The sequence below is a fragment of the Dendronephthya gigantea genome, unplaced genomic scaffold (assembly GCF_004324835.1).
Source record: "Dendronephthya gigantea isolate DGI-Jeju-01 unplaced genomic scaffold, DenGig_1.0 000081F, whole genome shotgun sequence".
NCBI classification, from domain to species: domain Eukaryota; kingdom Metazoa; phylum Cnidaria; class Anthozoa; order Malacalcyonacea; family Nephtheidae; genus Dendronephthya; species Dendronephthya gigantea.
Genome location: NW_021163091.1, coordinates 345,347 through 361,770, shown reverse-complemented (window position 1 = coordinate 361,770; position 16,424 = coordinate 345,347). Strand labels below are relative to the sequence as shown.

The 16,424-nt window shown below is 36.2% G+C and overlaps 1 protein-coding gene across 1 annotated transcript; it reads right to left on the bottom strand.

Annotated features, from left to right (window-relative positions):
* Positions 1-4,146: 4,146 nt before the first annotated feature.
* On the bottom strand, positions 4,147-13,458 carry LOC114532820. Its single transcript, XM_028554413.1, has 3 exons — positions 12,792-13,458; positions 5,597-5,845; positions 4,147-4,943 (listed from the first exon to the last, which is right to left on the bottom strand). Exons 1-3 carry the CDS (start codon positions 13,456-13,458, stop codon positions 4,147-4,149), a joined length of 1,713 nt encoding a protein of 570 aa, XP_028410214.1.
* Between the last annotated feature and the right edge of the window lie 2,966 nt (positions 13,459-16,424).

The window sequence follows — 16,424 nt, the reverse complement described above, 5'->3', positions numbered from 1 at the left end:
ACATTTGCATGGGATTACTATAATATTAATGATTCTATTTCGTATCTATCTATATATCTATCTGCGGCCAACGTTTTTGCAAATGGGTGTATATATATATATATATATATATAATAAATATCGTGTATTGCATTGAAGCGAAGATAAATAAATCAAAACATCAGCTGAAACCAAACGAAATCAAATTTAAATAATTCTTTGCTGTCCGAAACAGTTAAAAAGTGTTTAATTCATGAAGAATTATACGCGTTTACGTGTTTCCGCCCCTTAGTTCATCCATTTTGAATTGAAGTTAACCTAGGATTAAAATGTTAACCCACCTAGCTAGCAGGGTTAATTTTTTAATTAAAGGGTTAATTTTTTTATTAATTTCAACCCAGGGTTAACGCTAATCGAGCTTTGTGCAACACAAATTAACCGAAGTTTAAAATTTAACCCTGGGTTAGGCATTTTTAACCCTGGATTAGCGTTAACCGGCTTTTGAACAACCGATCGAGTGATATAACTTTACGAGTGATGTTAACATTTAACGGTCTTTATATACAGGGAACAAGAGTGGTTGTTATGTTGGCTAACAGTGTTAGTGATCCGGAACTACAAAAGCTAACTAGTAATAATAATAATAATAATCTATAATAAACTGTCTCTATAGAACTAGTAATATTCCGTTCAGGGCGATTCAAGCGAAAGCACGGAGTACTGCTGAAAAGTATTCTAGAGCTTATAGCCCCATTTACACTACGCGCTATATTTGGCACGGCACGGATAAAACTGGCACCCGTACCATTTTTATCCGTGGTTGGACTACCTATTTAGGTAGTCCAAGTACTTGTAAAAGTGGCACGGCCGAAACTTTTATCCGTGCCGTACCAAATATCGCGCGTAGTGTAAACGGGGCTTATAATGAATTTTCCCGGTCTTCCTAATCTCCCGGCGTCTTCAACAGCAGTTGCGTTGTACTTAGAATATTTATTGGAATGCGGCTTTAATATTGAAAACTTGAAAGTGCGTTCCATAGAATAAAGTCGCCCATGCGCAATGCCCATTGATAAGAATGTTTTGGAAGCTGGGAATCGAAACGAAGAAACGAGTGCATGCTAGCCAAACCACAATAACAAAGAAAGAACTGGTTTCTCATGACATGCTTGTTCAAATTTCCGAGATACGCCAGTATAAATGCAAGTCTTGCGGATCTCCGTCTGGCTGCCATATGTGTGACTGCCTTTTATGCATGCTTTTCTTCGATTTAACCAATTGGCAGATTTAACTTTTAAGGTGTTGCGATGTTAGTTTTTGCACAAGAGAGCGCTTCAAATTTGTGGAGTTAAATATAGAGTATTTATCAAATGGCTCCAAAGTTCTATTGGCATATCTCGGTGGCACCTGTCCGTTTAATTTACTAGATATACCCATGCAGGAAGCAAAAAGTCGTCCGAAGAAAAGTTATTTAAAAAGATCCATTATGTTAACTCATCGAAGACATATTGGATTGTCATACCTATGACTATATGGTTATATTAGAGAAATGGTTTTACAAGCATGTGAATAATAATAATAATAATAATAATAACTATTTACAATTATACAGGTTGACTTCTCAGAAGTTATTTTCTGGTATCAATGAAGGGCCTGTGTCTATATTACCTAAAATTATTACAAAGTTTAACGCTAAAATATTAAAAGTATTAAAAGACAGTATATTTAAGTGTATACAGTATATTCAAGTGTGCAGACTTGGGATATAAAAAGAATTGCTTGGTATTCACGGTTTGCGTGGTGGCGCGATGGCAACAGCAAATTCTGGTTTAGACTATTGAAAGGTCATCGTCGCTAGGAAACTGAAGTTGCCAAAGATGGTTATGTGAAGGACAAACTGGACGTTATGCTTTCTGCAATTTATTCAATTAAATAAGCTGTTCTGTGTAGTTTGTGGAGGAACATTCTACTTTTTCTTTAGTATTGTCGCTTTCTTTATCATCGAGAGGGGAATAAAGATATGCCCTCATCCTGATATAGTGGAGGTTATTGTGTTAATGAAGTTTAGCTAGAAAATGTTTTGTATGAAAATGTGTATTGACTATAAATAAATTTTCGAGCGTTACGAGAAAAAGATGGTGGATGTACATTTTACCAGAATGCAGTCAGAAATAATTTAAAAAGGCGAATTGTTTTTTGAAGGACAGATATAAGAAAGGAGGTTATTTTCTTCGTTGTGTTAATCGTGTTTCATATCATTAGGTGATTTTCTTCTCATGCTTGATGCTCGCAATGCATTGTGGTAAAATGTACATGCTCCTATCTTTTTCGTTATGGTCAATTGTGGTGATTGTTGAAGAGACTCTCAAAGAGGGAAGAATATTTCTTAGTTTGTAAACAATTCGAAAAATTTTGGCGAAGATATGCTCTGTTTGCATTTGGTTGTCGAAATATCTGGCTTAAATTTTATGAATTTCGAGCAAGGATTGATGTGTTTTTTTCGCAGTTTTACCCTGTAACTCAAAAGGCCTGGAAGCAATTTTTTATAAATATGCTAGGCGCATTATGACTAAAAAGTTTGTCGTCGCTTTAATTTTTCTTTTCGGATGTCAGGAGAGGTGTGTAACATTTTGAATTAGTCAGTTGAAATAAAAGTTCTGAATTCATTCTCGTCAGAGTCGGCCTTTTAATCTTGAGTACCTTGTGGAATACGAACGTTCTTTCTATCGAACATTAAGAAACAATAGGCTAAATCCGATCATGGATGATAAACTATCGGATAAAATCACTTAACTGTCCGATGCATTCGTTCGTTGAATTTATTTGAAAGCGATTTTGTTCTGCATGTCGTAAGCAACTCGATCGATTTAAAGCAAAAACCAGTTTAGAAATATATCATTTGAAAATGTCTAATGTAAATTGTAAGAGATCTGCTACAGACTGATTATTTACAACAGCTAATGATTCAAAACAAGTTAAACCAAAAACCATACAAGTGGCCAAAACACGGACTCGACATACGAGCAGCCTAATTTGATACACTGAGAGGGATTTAAAAGCCGTCGCCATCTGTGCTATACTATAGAAAGCTATCAACACCGCCAAAGAAGCTCCTATTATACTAAATGGTCAAAATTTGTTATTTTTGACGAAAGAATATACAAATGCTATCTGACGTAATATACTGATAATCACAAAAGTAATAAATGGCCTTGCTTGAAGTTTTGCTCCCAAAATGCCAAAAATTTTAAAACTTTGAGCTCGTATCGAGAAACAAGCGATGATTAATCGAGAAACAAGCGATGTTAAAATTAATAGAAGCACCCTGCGTGCGACCTTTAGACTGTTTATCCATTTGAGATTATGTCTTTTATGAATAGATATTTCGTTGTTTATCTTGTAGTTTGGTTTTTCTTTGACAAGTGGTATAATAAAAAACGGTTTCGCCTCGTGAAATATCGAAAGGTCTCGGGTCCACAACATAATGTTTCCTTCGGTCGCAGTAAAAAAATAATAAGTTGTAATAACTCGGGTTTTTCCTTTTGCGTAGTGAGTTTACGAAAATCGCGCGTGGGCGGCACGAAGTCTACGAACAAATCGAAATCGCTCTAGGATGGTTTCTCGCAGGGGTGATTACTACGTTGAAAGAGTATCAAAGCTAGTCAATTTATTAACTAGACCTAAAAACTAAAATAGCTAAAACTAAGTTGATATGTAAATTACCTACATACAACAATATTAGCATACTAGCTACTATACATGCCTCATACGGTAGTGACTAACAATACTACATGTCCTTTGCTTATATATGATTTATGAGACTTACAATTAACATGCATATATGGTAATTTCAGCGCTTTGAGAATATAGCCACAACACCAACACCTCTCCCGCTTGCGTAAACATTTCCTGTGATGGTTTCCCGCCATCCCTTAGTATCAGGCAGCTTTATTGATTCTTCTCTCGTGTTTGATTCTTTTCTACGTTGCTCTTCGTCGTCTTTATCTTTCTTCTTTCTTTCCTCCAGTTGATATCTCTCTTTTTGATCACGAACAGGTTGTAGAACTTTATCATCAAAAAGACTACGCAGTGCTTGTTTGCAAACTTCTCCTTTCTTCTTATCAATGATGGCGACCACAGTAGAAATATTCTCCAGAGTCATTTCAGTTGTCAACATCGCTGGCTCTTTGGAGAGGGACAGTTTCCACTCTTGGAAGTTCTCTTCAGAGTGTAGTGTGCTTTTTTATGCAGGTCACTCCGACCTCCATACCACCGTGTCTCGGTTTTATCCAAGACAGTATTCTTTGCACTCTCTGTCGATACCTGGTACTTGGGACCCACTTTAGCTCCGATAACTCCACTTAGATCCGCACCAACTGATCCATCTATTGAGTCATCACCTTGTTTTGATGATTCTAAACCTTCAGTACAAGTTTTTACCTCAACCGCTCCGCCAACATAAGCTGAAGTGACCACGAAATGACCGAAACGATTGAAAAAGTTGATAAAATCGTCCTTGCATTTTTCGTCGCCTGTGTATTGGTCAGGTAATTTTTTAACAGCAGACACAAAATCATCTGTGAAGGAGATCTCCTGGGACTCAAAATTTCCAATAAGAATCTTAGCAATTCGATGTTCTTTTAATGATATCTTCGTGGTCCTGGTAGACTTGCTGCTGCCATTTTCCTTCTGATTTGCACTCGCTTTGAACTTGGGCGCCATTCTTATCATGCTCTGTGCAAAATCCAGGCTTAAACCGAGATTTTTTAATCTATTCTCCACGCACAATTTATCGGACTGAAAGTTCATTTGAAATTCTTGGGTATCATTGGCTTTGATGATTTGAGCACAAGCCGGGACATTAAAACCATATTTCGTTCGTTTTACACTGTCAGCCGAAAACTTGAAAATATCAGCGGAGACGGTTTTGTCTAATAAGATATTATATCCTCGGCCAACAAGTTCAGCTATATAAGAAACAAAATCGATCTTAAGGGGATGTTTATACATGATCCACCTAGCGTATCCGAGTTTAAAAGAAGCGTAAAATGTTTTGCCTTGGGAATATAAATTATATGATCCTGGCACTGGTGAAGTCATCCCGACAATATCATCTGCTTGTTTTTTTCTCACAAAAACTTATCTCAATACCTCAAAATCATCTCATGTTTCGTCGAATCTCGGGTAAGCGGGTTCATGTCGGGTAACAGCCTTAAGACACGGTTTGTATGTTCCTATTTGGCAAACTCTGGATTTCAATGGCTGAATTGCCTTGCTTCAAAATTCTCCAATTTCACTTACAATAGAAATCTGTGGACAGAACTGAATACTAACCCGCAATCATCGTTCTCGTTACGTTTCTGGCATTTTATCGATGGATTACACGTATGCCGAGATATGTGATGCTTGGGCCTAATAACCTAAATTGCACACGATTCTGTGTTTTGTTGCCCGTAGTTTTGTAGTTATAAATCTTAGTAATTCAGTCATTAATATTGTTCTGGTACAGCAGATAGCTTGCACATAATTAGGGTTACATGATTTCCAGCTATGAACACTTCAATTAATAAAAGCATAATAATTGATGAAAACATAAAAATATTTAATGTCTAATCAATACCTGAAGTATACGAATTACTTCCTTTTCTAATTCCAAATTTCTGTTTCAGCATTTCGATGCAATGGTCAGTAATCTCCCCGTCATAAAGACAATATATTGCTGCCAATGTTACAGACTGTAATTTCTCTTCCTTTGACAAACCCATAGAGTTCATCCAGGTCACCAGTTTTAAAACTTTCTCCTGTTGTGTTTTGTCAAGTTTGTTTTCTTTAACATATTCCATCGCATAAATCGCCACTGGATTCAAACCTGAAATCAATTTTTGACCAATTAAAACGGTCTTTCTTAATGATAACATCACCTGAAACGTTACGATTGGGATTACTGGACAAGAGATGGCGTCGTACGCACGTTCAATCTAGAGAAAAGCGAGGGGCGCAGATGAAAAGCGGGCGAAGAGATGAAAAGTAGGGAAGAGATTCTACTTTTTCGCCGTGAATTTTTCCACAAACGAACCACATTACAGGGTTTTAGATATCAACAACAGTAATGTCGGTTCCGCACATGCGAATCTAAAACTTTAACATTAAATAACAGAACTGAACTTTTTGTAAAATGTCGACATAAGAACAGATTTAATTTTATAAATATATATTCAATTTTTTACAAAAGGCGGCGTTCAGTCGTATTGTCATTGTGTAGTCAGACCACTGAGCTATACTATAATTCCTGGAGGACTTACCCCTAACAGTAGCGTAGCCAGCCTGTCGATTTGTCCCGCTATGCTAATATTTTAGTGTTCACTGACTGTGAAAACAATAGATTTCTAAGGGCATGAATAATTATAATAACTCGAAATTTACATAGCGGGACAAAATCGTCAGGCTGGCTACGCCGCTGGCCCCTAATGTTTTGAAATACAAAAAGTGAAGCAAAAAACATGGCGGATCTTGGCCTTTGCTGACGCCAGATTGACGCCACTGGTTCTTATTTGCAATGGTAGTTACCACTGACCAACCGCGATCCAACGCATGAAAAAATGCGAGCACCCTCCTATATAGTTTTCGATAAAAACAAGATTTTGTTTTTACGACATTTTTTGGTTTTTACGACATTGCATGTTATGCAAAATTCTGGAGAATTGAATTGAGACAACCATACTATTATACACATGAACTACACACATTCTTAAATACAGAAACTGTTTTATTATTTTTACAAAATACAATGTTTTATTAAAAGAAAATAAATATTACAATTGATAAGGCTTTGTTTATTTCATTTCCAATAAACCTTTTCAGTCATTCCAGGCTAATCTGGGATTATATAATCAATAATAATTACAATGGAAATCTTGACCTACAAACATCCCTGGTTCTAATCTTCCTTAATGCAACCTCTGCATTATCATTTGCAAATATAGAAAAGCATATGACCTGCCCTTATACTATGAAAAGAGCATGGCCTGTGCAGTGAGACAATTATAGTGCTGACCACTGCGTGGTGTTGACTGCTGGTATTATGTTATTGTCTAATCTCCCTTTAGTGTATGTTTTTTAACATCCTTGCGATGTATGTTATTTAATGTTAGTGGGTCTTTTGACGCCAAATAAGAGGCTTCTTGTTGTTGTCAATACGCGTATATAACATGGTGTCAAAAAGTGGGATTTTATTGTCATAACCGCTCTATATCATTTTTTTTTACGAACAGCAGAATTATTTCTCAGTATATCACGCTCCGATTTGAACTGTTTTGGTTATCTATTTCGTTCGATTCTACCGGGTGGCGCAAAAAAACGTTCCCCCTCTTAGACTTATCGTAATTAAAAAACTAATACAGATATCTTATTCAAATAAAGTTTGTTGAACGCTGTAATGTCTAACTTAAATTTTGATATATACTTGAACAATTCTGTACAATATTGGTCGAGATCGAGCCGTTTAAAATAAAGGTGCATTTTTTGACGAAGCGAATAACATGACTAAATATCGCGACTCAACTAAGTAATTTTCAACTTCCACGATAGGCGTTTTTTAAAGCGTTTTTTTCATGTATGTTGTCTTTGCATGTTTAAAGATTCTTAGATTAAGGTATTCGAATTAAGGTAATATAATGTAATAAGGTAATATAATACAATATCCCACCCCAAGCCAGTTACTGTTGGAGTTCCTCAGGGAAGTATTCTTGGACCACTTCTCTTCCTGATTTATATCAATGATCTACCTGAATGCCTGACGCACTGCAAGTCGATACTTTATGCTGATGACACTCTCCTGTATTACTCTGCAGAGAGTATTTCAGAACTTCAGTCAAAACTCAACTCCGACCTGCAATCCCTTTCCTGTTATCTTAACAACAACCTCCTTACACTCAATTATGAAAAGACAAAGTTCATCATTTTTGCTGGTACTCGACGCCTACGATCCATATCTGAAATAAACATCTCTATTGGCAATCGTACTATAAAACAAGATGAATCGTTGAAATACCTGGGAATCACGATCACCGAAAACCTTACCTGGCATAAACATATTGAGAACCTAATGGGGAAAATTAACCAAAGATTGGGATTGCTGCGCCGTGTGAAATATTTCTTACCGCTGGATGCAAGACAAATTTTCTATACCTCGGCAATTTTACCACTATTCGACTATGCTGATATAATATGGGGCGATAAAAACAATTCTGAGCTTATGAATTCCCTACAAACCCTGGAAAGTAAAGCAGCTAAATTGATTCTAGACCTCCCTCCTCTTTCGTCAGCAACAGAAGCACTCGCTACATTACACTGGTCAACACTCTCTTCTCGCAGATATAAACATCGATGTATCTTCATATACAAATGCACCAATGGACTGATCGATTTCGGCTTCAACCTAAGAACCAACAGAAGCGTCCATTCCCACAACACAAGGTCGTGTAACAACCTTCATCTTCCGAAAGTCAACACTAACTGGGGTAAACATAAACCTACATACCAAGCTTCTAAAGAATTCAACAACTTGAACGATTCCATCAGAAATTCTATCTCTCTGAGTCATTTTAAGTCGTCCCTGAAGTGACATTGACTGACACACTATATATAAATATTGTTAATTGCATGTCTCAATATGTTTTTTGTTTGTCTATGTCCATGTCCACGTCGTTGTCCTTGTCCTTTTTAATGTATGTGTATGTCTATGTCTATGATTATTAGAAAACGTAGAACATTTATTCATATGTTGTTATGTGGTATTTTAAAATTGTATATATGATAGAAGTTACGTTTAAATTATTATATAAGTAATATGATTGTATCATGCAGGACCCCACTGAAAAACACTATAAGGTGATGTGGGTATCCTGGTTAAATATAATAATAATAATGTAATATAATTTCTTTTAACTTTATTTTTTATCATTGAAGATGTAGAGCTACTTAGTAGATATGCTTCATTAAACCATTATTATTATTATTATTATTATTATTATCTTGTAAGTGTATTTGATGTTAAAATAATACTGTTCATCGTTCGAACAAGGAATTGCAATGCACAAGGGAACGAAAGCAAAGGAGCTTGCCCGCTTTGTTATAAACATACCTCGTTTAACGATACAGCAACGAGTTTGGATTTGTTTGGAATATGCGAGGACTAACAATGCAAAAGAAGTTTTACGTCGATGGCAAAATCATTGGAATAATATTCCATCTCCAAGCATAAAAACAGTGAGGATTTGCCAGACGAAGCTATCAATATTTGTTCTTACTGTTGCGTGATGTTTTCATTCTATTTTAGAACATTTTTTGCTTCTCCCAGAAACGCTACCCTAAGTTTAAACGCCTATATCTTGCTAATATTGTATAGAAATGTACAAGGCTTACATTAAAATTTAAGTTAAACACCACTCCACTCAATAGCCTTTACTTGAAAATGATATCTTTTTTAGTTTTTAAATTAAATTAAGTCAAAGAGGAGGAACATTTTTTTGCGCCACCCGGTACATGGACAAACTCAGACCGCCTCCTCCATTTTCCTTCGAAGGAAATGTGTCTCACGGATGGAAAACGTGGCAAAAACACTTTCAGTTCTTTCTTACTGCCACTAAATCAGACTCAAAAAGTGATAAGATCAAGACATCCATTCTACTTACGTGCATCGGACCTAAAGGTAGAGACATTTACGAAACTTTCACATTTGAGCAAGACACTGAAAAACTCAAATTAAAGCCTGTCTTAGAGAAGTTCACTTCGTATTGCAACCCTCGCAAAAATATTACCATCCTGCGTCACAAATTGTTCACGTACAAGCAAGTTGAAGGCCAGTGGCGTCGCCAGCATCGATAAGTGGGGTGGACATATTCATATATTCATGTTCACAGACCGTTAAAACAATCAATTTGAAAAGAAATGAATAATGTAAAAACGAATATATGAATAAGTCCCCCTCACTTATCAAGCTAGCGACGCCACTGTTGAAGGCCAATATGCTTCAACGACTTCATCGCCGAGCTAAAGAAACGCAGTTCTGAATGTGAGTTTGGTGATTTGACAGACTCGCAAACTAAAGACATGATTGTTTGCGGCACGACTGACCACACACTTCGTAAACGCCTTCTCCGTGATGCCGATCTCACTCTCGAAAAAGCAATTGCTGCCGGTCACGCAGCAGAAGAAACAAAACGTCATGCCAAAGAGCTCAAGGAACACCAAGAATCCTCTGAGGTTCACAAAATCAACCGTCGAAGGGATAACCAACCGCGAAATTCTGACAAGAAATCCACACACCCAGACATGATCAACAAGTGCAAATTTTGCAGTGGATCTGACCAACGTGGAAACTGCCCTGCATATGGTAAAAGATGCTACAAATGCCAGAAGAGAAACCACTTCGAATCCTGCTGTCCGGAGAAAGAAGTCAAAAGCGTTGCTAAAAAGGACTCCCCCATCGATATGGTCACCAGTATCAATGAATCTCGTATGTATTTCTCAAATGTATTCACAGTTGGTGACACGAAAATGGACTGCTCCGTCACACTCGAAATGAATGGTGCTGATGCACCTTTCAAGATGGATACGGGTGCTCAGTGCAACGTTATCCCCAAGTGTCTACTTCACAAATTGTCACCCAAACTCAAGCTCAAACCCGCTACAATAAAGCTTTCTGCCTACAATGACACGCCCATTCCTGTTTCAGACAAGTGTATTGGTAGACTGAAACACAAAGGTCGAACAGCATATGTTCTCTTAATCGTTGTTGACTCAGATTCAGTTCCCATTCTCGGACTAAACACATCTGTCAAACTAAACCTGATCAAGCAAGTATACAAAGTTCCTGAGAATATCCCATCTGCAACCTCAATTCAAGACGGGTTTTCAGACTGTATTGGCTGTTTACCTCGCGTTCATCACATCTTTTGGCGCCAAATAAAAGGCTTCTTGTTGTTGTCAATACGTGTATAGAACAGCTGGAAGCTTTCAATTTAATAGTTCATCACTGTAGGTTCAAGCTAATAAGCTCATCATTATACATGATATACTGTATGATGATATAGTTCAGTACAGAAAAAACTATTTCTTCTGGCTAATGAAATCCAGTTAAATCCAGTAGAAACCCTTGGTTGAAATTACACATCTTCATCCTCCTGAATGATTCTTAGCCTTTAGTTCAATTAAGTACAAAGCTCTTTACATCTTGTTACCTTTTAGCGTTCTTTAGAAGAAAATGCCTGAAGTACGCATTTAAGATGTAAAAATAAATTACTTCCCAGTACGTATACAGGGTAATCTTTTTAGAAAAGTGTTTAGGTTGCTCAAACTCAAACTATACAGTGTGTATAAAAAAAATTCGAATCCAACTTTGACAAGCTGCTGTGTATAAAATACTAAGGTAAACGATATAATTTTTATATGGCAACAAAGATTAGCTTATTTAGTTTACGATTATACCGTTTTTATATCGACACGACCAAAACTGGCCGTGGCTTTTAAAAATTGTTGCTCGAAATCAAATTTTTCCGCCGATGGGAATTCGAAATGAGACCTCCAGACAAAAGAAAATGCAAATTTAATTAATGGAGGCATTGTGTTCTTAAAACTTCTATCGTTGGACATTGAATAAGCAGAATTTTTGCGATAAATTTGCGTTTTAGTTTTCAGTAATGATTAGATTTTAAAGCCCTTTGGGACTTATTTGCAATAAAACCAACGTCCAGTACCCATCGGCGGAAAATGGTGATTTTTATGAACTTTTTTGTCGAACCAGTACTTCTTCATTTTTCAACTAACTGAATTACACGTACAATGTGTCATTTGAAAGAGAAATAAATGAACTTAACAATGGTGTAAAAATCAACCAAGTTTCTTAAATATATTTTGCATTATTACACGCGAAATTTCGATTCGAATTTTTTTTATACACCCTGTACATTTCACTTCTCGTGCCGCCGTTTTTGGGCAAATAATATATAAACAACGACATCTATCTAAAGACTGTTCACGACTAAAAGATGGTGACATTTTATCTAAAAAAATGAAATTTATGAATAATATATTTATCTGTCAGTCAATTGCATTTTCGTTTCGGCTAATTTCCTGAAGTTTATCTGTTATTTGTTTCCTGTTAAAGGAGTAACGTGTACGAATTCGACATCTTCACAAAAACATCGAACATATCTGATTAAAAAGTTTTCAGTTCAAAAATATTGGCAGACACTCAGACAGACGTTTGATTTTTTCTCGGAAAATATAATATATTTTTATATATATTTTTAGCAAAAACCAGGGGGGAGTGCATCAGGCATAGCGGGCTCAGAATTGAGGCTTGGTAAGTGGTAACTACCATGGCGAATAGAAACCAGTGACGTCAATCTGGCGTCAGCAAACGCCGAAATCCGCCATGTTTTTTGCTTCACTTTTTGGTCGCGGGAAGTCCTCCAGGAATTATAGTATAGCTCAGTGAGTCAGACTCAGCAATGACGACAAAAACATAAACAATCAAAACCTCATGTGCATGTTTAATTTACTAAATTTCAGTTCAATTTATCGTGATAATCATTAGATCCAAATATTTAAAAAAAAGGCAAATGAAATGGCGAATAAGACAAAAATACGCTTTCGCTCGAGCATAAAATATATGATTCAGGACCGCGATCAGATATCGTCATATCGTAAAACTCCGCGCCCGCTGGTACTGGCGATCAGTTTACAGGAAAGGCTTGGATTCCCCCGCTGCTGACTTGTAAAAAAATAAATACCTATAACGTTCTTTTTCCTACCTCCTTTTGCAGCATCGCTAAAAGCATTTCCAAATTCTTCCTCTTCATCTGATAATTCTTCACTTTTAGAATCTTTCGCCTCAACTTTATGACCTTCTGTTGGCCTATCCTTTTTTGCTGCTGTGAAACAAGAATTAAACACCAACAGGCCAAAATGATCTTTATTTCCATCAAGCAGCTCTGCACAGGCGTCGTATAAATTCTTAGGCTGTCTGTCGCCATTAGGAAGAATTGTAAAATCACCTGCCTTCTTAAGATCATAGCTTTCAAAATCATTTTCTATCAATACGACAGGTGCTAAGACGCCAAGCACTTCAAACACGGTAGCCGAAATTGCATCTTTCTTTTCTTTTATCTTGTCTCTCCACTTACTCAAATTCTTGTAACCAACAGAACAGCAATGTGTTACAACCACAACAAGATTTGGATGTCTTGTGTCAACCACTTCAAGCAATTTAATCCCTCTAAGGCATTTTGAAAGATTGCTATTCTCACCCTTGACCCGTGTATCATTCACGTTCACCACCAAAAATACAAGATTAGGATAAGTAGACTGCTCAGGTAAGCCTGGATGTGTTTCGAAAAATCTTTTTATCGAAACAAAATTACAAGCATCTTGCTTCACACCAGCAGTATCGTTTAAACCTGGTGTATCTATAATACCCATTTTTAAATCGCAAACTTCGTAATTTGAGTCGTCAGTGGTAAGAATGTATTCGCTGGTTGCTTTAGTTTCGGACTCAGAACCACTGGTGACCGCAACAGGGATTCCTTCTCCTGTATCAAGTAAATGGTTTATCGTAGATGACTTTCCAACCCCAGTACTTCCTACCACCAAAATCATCGTAGAATTAAATGGACGTTTGATGTCTACACTTGATAGCAAGCAGTGATAAAGTTTTGCTCTAGGTGGTGGGTCGGCGTCCCGATCAAGGTCTTGAAATGATCTCAGTTCCGCCTCAAAATCTTCAGCTGAAGCTGGCAAAGGTTTCAATACAGCAGCAGCCGGAAAAAAACTAGAAACCATTCTCTTTGCGAAATTCTTTACAGTTTCCATTGTCATTCACCTATATTGAAAACCTATACAAAGAAAATACACATTACTTTTTCTTGGAAGAGTTGAAGAGCAAAAGGTCATAAATAAGTAAGCAATTAAATGTTCTTCCTTTAACGTAGGTCCTAAGTTATGCATGATTCCTTAAAAAACACTATAAATATAACCCAATATTTTGTAACAAAGGTAAAATGATTCTGTAATTTAGTATCTGTACTGTCAAATACATGTATTCACAGATGTATTAAACATATAAAGTGGTGCAGGTTTCGCTTGTTGTCGCGGTTGGTTGAATACAGTCGCGAGGTTAAACGGGCGTGAAAGATATATTAGCGAGAATTCCACAACACATACTGATTTCTTACTTTTCGAGATTTTATTGATTGTTTTTTAATGATGAATAGACCAGATGATGAAATGCTCAGACTAACATATTTTTTTCTGAATACCTTACTTCTTTTAAAATTCGCACAGTACTAGAATAACGCGATGATGGTGTAATTAAGTGTAAATGGCTTGGAGGCTTTAAATTATTACATCGATTTATAATAATGAGGTATTATTAAGTATTATAAAATAACATGTATATAACGTGTGTTCTGATTGGTCGAAGCCTGTGTTTGGATAAGGCCATCGAAACACGAAAGTTCTCCGTGAAGGTTGTAAAGAGGGAAAGACAACCGACATTATCGTCTTGGTATGTCCGGTGGTACGAGAATTGAAGATTGCTGTTAGAAAGTCATATGACGAGCGAATATAAAGAAATTTCGAAAAAGATAGCGACGATAAAACCACTGATCTAAAAATAAAAAATAAATAAAACCGAATAGTGAAAATGATTTTGGGTGTTAACGATCTTGTTTAATCGACACCTCCGCGAATGCCTTCCCTGGTAAATGTTAATGACCGCCACAGTGATTCTACAAACGAATTATAGGTAACAAAGATGAAGAAACAATTCTAAGTAGTTTCAGATGTCTTAAATCATAGATAGTTAAAAGACTGATTTTATTATCCGTGCTTAAATTAGCCTAAAATCGAACAAATCCAAAACAATGAAAAAACTAAGGACATGCAATAATAGCAAGAAAAAAACATAATCAAAATTTTAAACTTCTCTCTTTAAAATACGACGGGTTGTCTGAGATATATAGTATCTTCCTTATATGATCGAGTTTTGTGATTGCCTTTTTGTAACAATAGTGAATAGTGTTTATGATTCAATTTTGAAAATCAATTTCTATAGTTCATTGTGTTTAATTCTTACCATCAACCGATTTTTGTTGGTATAGGTATATTTAATGTTAATGTTAATGTTAATGTTTAATTGATCAATTTTTGCAGTCTTACGACTGAATTACAATTGAATTTACAGGCAAAGAAATTTAGGTAAAAAATGGAATATGTTTACTATATTTACAACATGTTGCTATAAAATTCTATTAAATTTAAGATTACTGTAAAATATTCCGCTACGATAAAATATTAATACTAAGACTATATACTAATATGCTTAAAGTTTTGATTTTTTCGTATAATTCGGAATAAAAGAGTTCAATAACCTATTCGTATTAATAATGGGAAGATTAAATCTTCTCAGTTCTCTAAAATTATGTGTTGGTAAGTTTTCTTTAGGTAGTAAATGGTGTAATTTATGATCATCTTTTGTTTCGATGGACGAGAATAGCTTTTGTGATAACTTTTCTCTTCTGTCCTTCAGTGTTAATAATTTTGCTTCCTTCAATGCGACTTTTGGACTTGATTCCGGGTAGATTATCCGCAAGGCTCGATTTTGTACACGTTCCATATCCACCGACAAATAATCAGGAAGGCCTGAGTGGAAAACTTGGCAGCCGTATTCTAAGATGGATCTAATGCATGCACAGTAGAATTGAATCAAGGAATAATGATCTACACCTGCACGTTTTAACTGCCTTAATAAGTATAGTCGTTTTGATGCTTTTAATACAATATTTTCGATATGACTGTTCCATTTTAGGTCTTCCGTGATGGTCATACCCAGTAGTTTAGCTGATTTAACAAGTTCAAAACGTTTGCCATTTAGAATCAAACCATCATCAGTAGAGGGTCTTCTAGTAAAGTCAATTCGGAGCTCTTTACACTTTATCGGATTTAACTGAAATTTATTTTCATTGGACCATTTAGCAACTTGGTCTATTGTATCTTGTAATCTACTTTCCATGTTCCTTAAGATGACTTCAGAAATGGTCGTGTCGTCTGCAAATTTCCATATACTATTTGTGGGGGAACCATTGATACGTAGATCGTTAATCATGGCTAAGAACAGCCATGGACCAATCCTGGTTCCTTGTGGGACGCCCGCTGGAACTTGTAGGAAGTCGGATACACCTTCGGTTGATATCTTTACTCGCTGTAATCTATTTCGTAGAAAGTCCGTAATCCAAATTACGATTGTGGGTTTTAAACCATAACTGAGTAATTTTGCAATTAGCAAATTATGATCAACCAAGTCGAAGGCTTTCCTGTAATCGAGTAAAGCTACTCTTATCGAGTATTACAACTATATTATGGAATCCACGGGGCAGCCTTTCTGGACG